General features: G+C 49.9%; 1 protein-coding gene across 1 annotated transcript in view; it reads right to left on the bottom strand.

Moving 5' to 3' along the window:
• Positions 1–971: 971 nt before the first annotated feature.
• LOC102769441 (solute carrier family 22 member 9) overlaps positions 972–10,635 on the bottom strand; it is a 14,151-nt gene continuing 4,487 nt past the window's right edge. Inside the window, exons 2-10 of the mRNA XM_006772769.2 lie at positions 10,219–10,322; positions 9,206–9,360; positions 8,552–8,720; positions 7,664–7,787; positions 5,491–5,606; positions 4,389–4,603; positions 2,980–3,088; positions 2,071–2,274; positions 972–1,300 (exon numbers count right to left, since the gene is read on the bottom strand). Of these exons, the coding sequence (XP_006772832.1) occupies positions 1,240–1,300; positions 2,071–2,274; positions 2,980–3,088; positions 4,389–4,603; positions 5,491–5,606; positions 7,664–7,787; positions 8,552–8,720; positions 9,206–9,360; positions 10,219–10,322 (1,257 nt within the window). The 3' untranslated portion in view covers positions 972–1,239. The remainder of the gene's footprint in view (positions 1,301–2,070; positions 2,275–2,979; positions 3,089–4,388; positions 4,604–5,490; positions 5,607–7,663; positions 7,788–8,551; positions 8,721–9,205; positions 9,361–10,218; positions 10,323–10,635) is intronic.

Here is a 10,635-nt window from a genome sequence, read left to right as displayed (position 1 = left end):
TGTCTATTTAGGTCCTTTGCCCATTTTTTGATTGGATTGTTTATCTTCCTTTTGTTAAGTTGTGTGAGTTCCTTATAAATTTTGGAGATTAGGCCCTTATCAGATATGACATTGGCAAATATGTTTTCCCACACAGTGGGTTTTCTTGTTGTTTTGTTGATGGTTTCTTTTGCTGTGCAGAAGCTCAGAACATTTTTTATCCCAAGATTTTGTAGCCAAGCTTTCTACTGAAAATTATGGCTCATTTTTTTCCAATTAACTTTTTATTAAAGTAGAATATTGGGGAGGTTAGGGTATGAGGTCACATTAGTAGTCATTTATTTTTTAATATTTAGTTATGCCATTCGTCGCATGAGCCTTTATTTTTCCAGTGATTTCTGATACCAAAATTCCATAGTAGATGTTACGTCCACTGCAGTCTGTTTCTGGACTTCCCCTGATGTGTAAATACATCTGCTACTACTGTGTTGACTATTGCTGCTGTGATAAAGTCTAATGTAAGCTGCTTGAAACACTGGGCAGCCCCCCTCACTCATGATCCTCTTTTTTTAAAGCACCTTGTTTATTATTAACTAGAGGCCCAGTGCACGAAATTTGTGCACAGGTAGGGTCCCTAGGCCTGGCCAGCGATCAGGGCCGATCTGCAGGGTGACCAGTTGGACAATCGGGGGGCCCCCACTGGCACCCGCCTTGGCTGGCCTGGGGCCTGCAGGCTGGGGGCAGCTCCTGCATTGAGCATCTGCCCCCTTGTGGTCAGTGCATGTCATAGCGACCAGTCATTCCACCATTTGGTCAATTTGCATATTAGGCTTTTATTATATAGGATTTCTAAATAAATTTGTAAACTCTTTTTCAAATTCTTCCAAAAGTAAATGGTTTTTCATTTTGATTAATTACTCCATCAACTACCAAGTAATTGGAACACAATCAATGTTTTCAATACGATTCTATCTTTCTATCCAGAACCATGCTAGGGATCGACATGCATACACATATTTTATGATGATTTATTTAAGAGTTTAATGACTTTTCTCAAACTTCTTTGTATAATTAATCACAGGTATTCTATACATAGTTATTTAGGACTGCAATTGTCAGATTGTCAGTAGGGTCCCTCTTTTTCATTATATCTTTTAATTTATTTATTTCCCAATGTTTGCCAACACCTAGGCATGATCCCATCCCCTGCCCCGCCCCCCCCCCTTTTTTCCTGGATTAGCAGTCCGTTCCTGGAATTCCTTAAAACTGGGTCACTTTTATGAAGGTGTCTTGCTGGTCTGCTTTTCTTAAGCCTTTTCTCCTGGAACAAACACAATGAAAACAGCAAACACAAAACATTAAAAAACATATATGTTGTGTGTTCTTTAGAGCAAGCTAATCCTTGACCCACCTTGGCCCCTTTGATGAAAACCATGACCCCTACCCTGAGGATCTGAGTAAATGTTATGAAGAAAGAGGCCAAGTGCCCAGGGCAGGATCCGGGAAGGCAGCTTGCACACATGGCATTGGCCAAAGGGACTTGGAAAAGGCAAGGAAAGTGCAAAACCTTACAGAAAGTCCTTCCCGGTCCTCGATCGTCCACCATGCCAACCTCTACCACCCCCTTTCCTCTTCGCTCAGCACTTGCATCCCCAGTGATGACCAGACGGTCTGAGGTTGGGGGGAGGGGGGCTCTGTCCTCTCTATGACTCCCTCAGATTCTTCAGGGACCAGGGCATCCATGGTCCTCCAGGAACCAGCCATCTAGAGAGCTCGCTGCTCTCACGGGGCCCAGGGCTGCCAGGGGCCTGAGATGAGAATCTGGTGTTTGGATCTGTGCATGGTTGTGAAACACCTTCAAGTGGGGGTGTCACACTAGGGCCTGCGGGTGCAGGCTGGGCAGAGCTGGTCGGTGTGGCCTGGGAGCCGTGGGGGAGTCAGAGGTCACTGCGGGCAGGGCCAAGGCGTCGGCCCGGTGGAAACTGTTCTGGTCTGAACCCGCCTGGAGGACAGTGGCCCCGTTTTGTTTTGCCTCCCCCGTCACGGACCCATGGCACAAGCCCCCCTAAGAGCCAGCCCGCGGTCACTCACTCCTTCTCCACGTCCTGGATGGAGTCGGGCAGCGGCTGGTTCCTGGTCTCAGGAAGGCAGAAGACGACGAGGCTGGGGACGAAGGAGGAGACCGCATAGAGGATCCAGGGCAGGTGGGGAGAGTACACCACCAGGATCATCAGGAGGGGAGCCATGGCCGCCCCGACATTACCAGCCATCGCAACGATTCCTGAAGCCGTGGCCCTTGGAGTGCAAACAGCAATGCGAAAGTCATCTGGTCAAAACCCACACATGTCATTTGTGATTTCTCACTTCGCTTTGACTGTGGGAGACAGCACAGCAGCGTTTAGGTACCGAAGGTCGGCAATATACGACTCCATCTCAAATACGCTCTCTTATTTGCTTGCGATGTTTTCCAGTGCACAAGTGCATCAAGCCATCTTCATTATTTAAAAAATTCTCACCCATAGCACCTACCTTTTAGTGGTTCAGGAGAACATATGAGATGATGTGATACATTAAAGGACTTAACCCAGCGCCGGGCAAAAAGTCAGCCGTAAATAAACCTTACCTATAAATTATTGTCGCTAGCCCGGGTGGCATGGCTCAATGGTTGAGTGTCAACCTATGAACCAGGAAGTCACGGTTTTATTCTCAGTCAGATGGTTTTGCTCAGTGGTTGAACCAGGAGGTCACAGTTCGATTCCTGATTCCAGGTCAGGGCACATGCCTGGGTTGCAGCCTCAAAACCCAATGAAGGGTGTTCTCGCGCTCTCTCTCTCTCCCTCTTCCTTCCTCTCTAAAATCAATAAAAAGATTTTTTAAATAAATTAATTGTTGTGATGGCTTGTTTTGATGACTCATCAGTCTAGTTTGCGCCCCACTGTGAATGTTCACCAGCCGGGAAAGGTCTGCTTGACCCTGGTGGGGCTTCGGCGAGTCATGTACCTGATGACGGTGGGGATTAGCTCGTTTCCGTGGGCCAGAGAGCACATGAGGGCCGCAGACGAAAATCCCACTCCCAACGTCGACAGAGCCACACGCAGGGTCTGCATGTCTGCAGAGGAAGACCAGTGAGACTCAGGGCACCTGAGCTGAGGGCCCACCGTTCCCCAATCACTAGTGGAAAACATGCTGCTGAAGGTGCTCGCATGGGCTGCACATGTTGTGGAGGAAGCACACAGAGGCACAGAATACAGAGAAGGACAGCTGAGAAAGATGACTCATCTATACGTCATCATCTTCTTTTAAAAGCTGAGTTCTTGCATCACCTCTCCCTACGTATCAGAGCTTTGCCAAAGACGAAGAGGGCAACTGGAGACCAGCAAGAGTTTGCCGTCATTTATTCTGTCCCGAGTCTCCTGCCTTTCCGGATGACGTGGGACTGTGACATGAGCAAGTACTGAGGGAGGTAAGACTTGGCAATGTCCTCAAAGAGTTCAAAACCCGGTGCCTATGCCACGTGGGCACGGAGCGTCAACAGCGCTGGAGTAGAGGGCGATGAGAGGGCAGGACTCGTGTCGGTGGACACGCTGGAGCATGGCTTGGTCTAGAATAATGTTTGAAGACTCAAGAATAAGGACCGCGTTAGGCGACAGAAATAGCCAGGCTTCGGAAACCTCTGAAAGGACACTTTGGAGCCAGTTGTCTACTCAGTTTAAAACAGAACACCATCTCATGAGAGCGTTACGTCGGAGTGGGCTGACACTCGAGGTGAGGGAAGCCCTCGGTCTGGGACCCTGTGAAATACGTCACATACTCTTCACTGGGGTTAGTGAGTGTGGGACCTCTGGCGCCCCTCTCCGTGACGTGTGGTCATTGAGTTTAGTGAGATCGAGTCTCAGAGAGGCTCTCACTGCTTGGAGCCTGTTCCTGGCATCCACTCCTCTGCTTGAAGCCGGGGGGCCTCCCCGGGGGCAGCTGTGACACACGGGCGCACAGACGGAAGTCAGGAGTGGGCGGGCCTGACGCTGGAGTCATAGAAGGAGCCCAGACAGAGGGAGGGAGAGCGCTGTGTCGGCGCATGAGACACCGATACTACCGTTTACAGCTGCACGTGTGATTGGCCAAGGGCAAGGCGTCATGCCTCTCGGAGAGAAACGGTCAGGAGTGAATGACACCAATCCCTGGGCACTTCTCAGTGTCGATGAAGGCAGCCTGGTATCTGAACTGACCTCTGTGCCCTCTGACTCCTCCCCAGCCACCTGCTGGCAGGATCTGTCCTCAATCCTGAGATTGCTTTGGGGAAGCCACTAGAACGCATTCTCCCTTTCCGTCTGGCCTCACAGAGGTGTGAGTAGGTTCCCCAGGAAAAGGGGGGAGACAGTTCCATTCTTCGACCTGCGCCCCTTTCTCACCTTGAGGCACAAACGTGATGGCCAGGATGAAGCTCCCCAGCAGGAGCAGGAAGAGCATCTGGCTGAGCCTCCGGCCCAGGCGGTTCATGGCCAACAGTGCGACGTAATTGGCCGGGAGGGTGATGGCGCCAAAGAGAACCTGGAACAGGAACACGTTGCTCCCCAGGTACTGGAGGTGCAGGCTCAGGCCGTAAAAGGGTATGACGTTTGCAAATCTGTGGTGAGCAAGAGAGGAAAGACAGATGGCTTCAGGTTTAGAACCTGCAAATGATGGTGAGAAGTATCGTCAGCCAAGCAGCCGGCGGGTGGTGAGAAAGAAGGAAGGCATCGCCCGGCCATGGTGGCTCAGTGGTTGAGCGTCAACCTCTGAACCAGGAGGTCAGGGTTTGATTCCCAGTCAGGGCTCGATCCCAGTGTGGGGCGTGCAGGAGGCAGTCGGTCAATGATTCCCTCTCATCATTGATGTTGCTCTCTCTCTCTCTCTCCCTCTCCCTTCCCCTCTGAAATCAATAAAAATGTATTGTTTTGTTTTAAAGAATGAAGACATGGTGGGTTCTGTAGAATATGTGTTTGCAGGGTCATGATTTTAAAACGTCATAAAATATTGTATGCTGATGGGGCTCATAATTGTTATAAGTGTTTCAGGAGGTGGCGAGTGTTGTGCTTGCGGGTACGGGGTGGGGCCTTCTAGGGTTTTCCAGTCCTTTCTACATCCCGATCTGGGTGTGGCTGCTTATTTACATGTGTACATATTCATAGAGCGGTGTTGCTTGTGTGCTTTACTGTTTGTAGTTTTACCCAATTTACCATAGAAACAAACAAGGGAAGAAACTTAAAATCAAAACCTGTGCCACGACTGAGGTGCCCAGCCTCAGTTCCCATGATGAGCCCGGTGGGGCCATGTGACAGACAGCACTCGTCATTGGGCAGTCAGGTCCGTGTCCGCCTTTTCATAGCTCTCCGACTGTCTCTAAACAAGGCAGTATTCCCTGCGGCTTCCTCATGTGTTATCCTGACTGTGTTCCTAGGCACGGTGTGTCCTCTGAGGGCCACGGGGCCCCACCTGCGCTACTTAGCATCCCCCGCGCGCTGGGAAGCCTACCGCACACAGGACAGGAGGCAGATCCTCTTACGCATGTTGGGCGTGCGGAACAGGTCGGACACGGGGGGTTTGGTCTGCGCGGCCTCCAGCTCCTCCTGCATGGTCGACTTCAAAACCTTCAACGACAGCAACAGCACCCCAGTCAGTCGGCCCAGCGCTGTGGGCGGAGGGCAAGGTGGACCACTTCCCTCTCTGACTACAGAAAATACGGCCACATGGATGCATGGACAGAGGGAAAAGGTTGGGGAAGGGGAGTCAGGGAGCTCAAGAGGCCTTGAGGAAATTGTGGAGCCACCAAGACATTAGGCATGAGATTCGACGGAGCTGCACGACATCTGAAACGGTGTGCACGTTAGACATTCAGGTCGGGGAGGGCAGCGAGGCAGGTACTCGGGTTGTGGCCCAAAGCCCCACTGATGCCAGATGGACAGGAAAGACCTGGGAGCTGAGTGTAGGGCTCGGCTGGCCGTCCTTTGCACACACTGTCTGTCTCCGGAGAAAAGAGCATTTCCTGAGAGTCTATGTTGGTTTCTCACTCAGTCTCAGATGGAAACACAAAAGACCCTAAATAGTCACAGCACTTTTTTGAGCATAAAAATGCTCAAAACAGCATCAGAACAGCATCATATGTTCTGATTTCAAAATATATTACAAAGCTCCAATCACCAAGAATGTGGTACTGGTATAAAAATAAACATGTAGGCCAAGGAAGCAGGATAGAGAGCCCAGCAATAAACCCATGTGGACCCAGTCTACTAATCTCTGATCATGGCAACAAGAATTGACAGTGGAGATAGAATAGTGTCGCCCATAAATGGCGCTGGGTAACCGGATATCCACAGGCCAGGGCGTCACATTGGAAAGTTACCTGACACTGCACACAAAACTCAACTCCAAATGGGCTAAAGACGAACATGTAAGACCTGAGGCTGTGAGATTCCTAGAGAAAACTTCTTGGTATTGATCTCAGCAATGAGTTCTTGGATATGACACCGAGAGAACAGGCAACAAGCAAACATAGACGAGTGGGACTACAGCCAACGGAACATCTTCCGCACAGCGAGGGACAATTAACAAAATGGAAAGGGGCCTGCGGAACAGAGAAAATATTTACAAACTGTGTGTGTGATAAAGGGTTCATGTCCGAAATACATAGAGAACTCCTACCATTCAAGAGCCAAACAGCCAAATAAATGAACTTAAAAACGGGCATGCGAACGGAAGAGACATTTCTCCAAAGACGACATACAGACGGCAAACAGGTCCATGGAAAGGTGCCCATCGTCAGTAATCGTTCCGGAAACTCAAGTCAAAACCACAGTGAGGTACCACTTCACACCAGTTAGGATGGTTACTAAAGAGACAGTAAGAGTTGGCGAGGATACCCTGTGCTGTGTTGGAGTGAATGTGAAATGGCGTAGCCACTAGGGAGACAGCATGGAGGTTCCTCAAAACATTAAAATTAGAACTATCATAGGATCCCATAATTTCTCTTCTGGGCATCTCTCCAAAAGAGCTGTGAAGAGGATCTTGGAGATTTGCACACGCGTGTTCATTAGAGAACTAGTCGCAAAAGCCAAGCCATTGGAAACAACCTAACTTCCCATCAATAGACAAGGAAAATGTGGTAAAAAGGATATCATTCATTCATAGGAAACCCAGCCCTGGCCGGTGTGGCTCAGTGGATAGAGCATCGGCCTGAAGACTGAAGGGTCCCAGTTCGATTCTGGTCAAGGGCACATGCCCAGGTTGCAAGCTCAATCCCCAGTAAGGGGTGTGTAGGAGGCAACAGATCAATGATTCTCATCATTGATGTATCTATCTCCCTCTCCCTTCCTCTCTGAAATCAATAATATTTTTTAAAGGAAAGGAGGTCCTGCCATTTGCTGCAACATAGCTAGCCCTGAGGACATCTTGCTAAGTGCCCCTACACAAGCTCTATCACGGTGAGTGACTGCCTCTGTAGGGGCAGCACCTGCGCCCAATTCTTCCAGCAGCTGCATAGTCCCTGGGTGTTCACTCAAACAGCACTGACAGCCTTTGGGGACCAGGGACATTGGGTAAAATGATGGGTATTCCTGCCCTTCGTTCATCGCATGGACACCATCCAGGGTACATACATGTCAGCTCATGTCTTCCCTGCACCCCATAACCAGCTCCCTTTCCTGTTCACCTCCATGGTGAGGGTGTCTCCAGCATTCTTTCTTCCATTCATGCGGGCAGCTTTTCTAAGTTCCTTTAAGCCCTCCTCCGGTTTGTTGGTGATAATCAGCCACCGAGCAGACTCCGCCAACCACCTGGTCAGAGAGGACGACAGGGGAGCAACCACGGCTCACTTGCCCCTTTCCCACATCCTTGGTCCTGCAATGCCTCTCCCTCCCCATCTAATACCTACCTCCTGCCTTGTTATACCAGGGAATGGGGACTTAGGTCCTCCTGTACCGAAACTAGGAAACTGGGAGGATGCCCTCTCCACGCAACACACCTTCACGGCTGGGGATATAGAGTAGGAGTCATATTGGGCGCCCCCTCCATCCCAGGGAATAGAATTAGTTTTAGCAAATAAAAAGGCTGTGCCTCGTTGCATGCTGTTAAACTGTAAATGCGAGTAACTGTCAAGTGTAACTACGTCCCGTGTGATCTTTTGGACATACACGAAAACACATTTCTTACTTGACATTTTACTTGCATGAGACACCCTGTATTTCACCAGGTTTGGAAACGAAAATGCAGACCTCTCCGATGAATAGAAATTATCTATAAACAACGCATCATGTTTAGGGTCAGCGTACACCATGCAACGTTTGGGATGCTATACAAAAAGGAATGTTGCTTATCTGAAATTCACTTTTTTTTTTCCTTTTTGAAATTCAAATTTAACTGAGTGTTCTTGGTTTACCTGGCAGCCCTGCCTGTCCTGCCCCCCCGGATTGTGCACAAGGCACAGATCAGGAGAGCACACGCTCGAGTGTTGACTAAGGACCTGGCCACGTTCTGTGTCCTTATTCTGTGAGCCCGCACCCCAGGGTCCTTAAGACAAAGGAAGAGAGACAACTGATACCTCGAGGAAAGAAACAAGACAAATAGCGGCAGAGAGTACACCAGCTGGAGGGTGTGCCAGTCGCGGATGGCGAAGGCCATTCCTCCCAGGAGCAACTGCCCCACGGAAGCAGCACCGATGGTCGTAGTCATCCCCAGGGCTTGGAACCGGGGTGCGGTCCACTCTACAACTGAAAGGAAACACAAACAGGGTTTTGACTTCAAGCAAAGCTTGGATTCCATGTGCCGCGCCAGCATGGCGAAGGGTGAACCTGAGGAGGGGCGGTGAAGGATTGAAGAAAAGACCGACAAGAGAATACAGCTGGGGCTTGGTGGATCTCCTGTGCCTGGATGAGGACACAGAAGACCCAGCCTGCAAGCCGATGCTTTATTTTATAGTCTGATTAAAACAAGGGTAGATGAACATGTATACAAATGTTCTTGTTTTGGCAACACTTGCTGCACCTCCCACAGCCCATGAACTACTTAGGAAGGAATTAGGGAGGGCTACAAGGTCAGGCTTCATTTTGCTGGGAGAGCTCTGCCCTCCAGGCTGGGACATGTTTGTGGCACTGCCCCAGGTCAGCCCAAGGCTTGACCCTAGAGCGGCTCCCTATAATTCCAGAGTCAAAAGTAGGGCTTGAAAAAATGTCAAAGACCCAACGTTGGTACTCACTGAGCACAGAGGTATTGTTGAGGATGCCCATGGTGGAGAAGCCGGCCAAGAAACGCAGCGCGCAGTAAGCGAGGAGCAGGGGCACAAAGGCCGTGCAGGTCTCGGTGATGGCAAGCGCGAGGGAGCACCATCGGAGAATCAGCCTCCTCCCAAACCTGAGGCACGGGGACAGGTTAGATGTGGGCATGATAACAGCTTGTCGCAAAAATCATCACAAAGAAGGCTTCTTCTGATGCTTAAGCAATGTTTCAGTAAGTGAAACTTTGCACTTGAAACCAGGAAGAATCAACAATACTCGCAGATTATCTCAGAAGCAGCCCTCCTGTTTGCAAATAGATACTGAGTGCAGCAAAGCGGATTCTCCAATCTGTTGCCAGTGGAACTTTGAGATCAATGAAACCGTGTAAGACAGCTGCAACACCCAGGTTTTGCTTTGTGTGGTTTCAGTCACCCACGGTCAACCACAATCCAAAAATATTAAATGAAGAAAGAAGAACAAAGTTGGAAGAATCACGCTACCTGACATCCAACTATACTACAAGGCCATCACAATCAAAACAGCATGGACTAGCATGGAAACAGACATCTAGGGCAATGGAACAGAATAGAGAGCCCAGAAATAAACCCACGCCTATATGGTGTAAGACTCGAAACTATAAAACTCCCAGGAGAAGACATAGGCAGTGAAATCTCAGACATTCCTGGTAAGTAATACTTTGTCTGATATATCTCCTCCGGTGAGGGAAACAAAAGGAAAAATAAATGAGACTCCATCAAACTAAAAAGCTTTTTGCAGAGGAAACTATCAACAAAATGAAAAGACAGCCTACTGAACGGGAGGACATATTTGCCAATAATACATCTGATAAGGGTTCACATCCAAAATGTATCAAGAGCTCATGTGTGGGGCCCAGAAAGCCGCAGGACGGCGTATCCTGTCATATGTGCTTCTCACGGGAGAGTGATGCGTGTAGATGCCCCCGAGTCAAGGGGCTGTGACCAGGGACACTCACCTGTCTGATAAGTGGCCGTAGATGGCCCCTCCCACCAGCATGCCCACCATGAACGAGAACTTGGCCATTGATTTCTGCGTCTCAGCTTCACATACCAGGTCCCACTGGAAGGGAAGGAAACCATCTCAGCAGAGCTGCACAGCACCTGTTCCCCTCAGCAGAGACCTGATTGAAACAGCTCCGGGGACGTGCATGTGTCATCACAGGAGAGCCTTCTTCCTCTCCACCTTCCTCTCCAGCTTCCTCTCCAGCGGCCTCTCCACCTTCCTCTCCAGCTTCCTCTCCAGCGGCCTCTCCAGCGGCCTCTCCACCTTCCTCTCCACCTTCCTCTCCACCTTCCTCTCCAGCTTCCTCTCCAGCGGCCTCTCCACCTTCCTCTCCACCTTCCTCTCCAGCGTCCTCTCCACCTTCCTCTCA

The sequence above is a fragment of the Myotis davidii genome, unplaced genomic scaffold (genome assembly GCF_000327345.1).
Source record: "Myotis davidii unplaced genomic scaffold, ASM32734v1 scaffold826, whole genome shotgun sequence".
Classification (NCBI taxonomy): domain Eukaryota; kingdom Metazoa; phylum Chordata; class Mammalia; order Chiroptera; family Vespertilionidae; genus Myotis; species Myotis davidii.
This window is presented reverse-complemented; position numbering and strand designations above follow the sequence as displayed.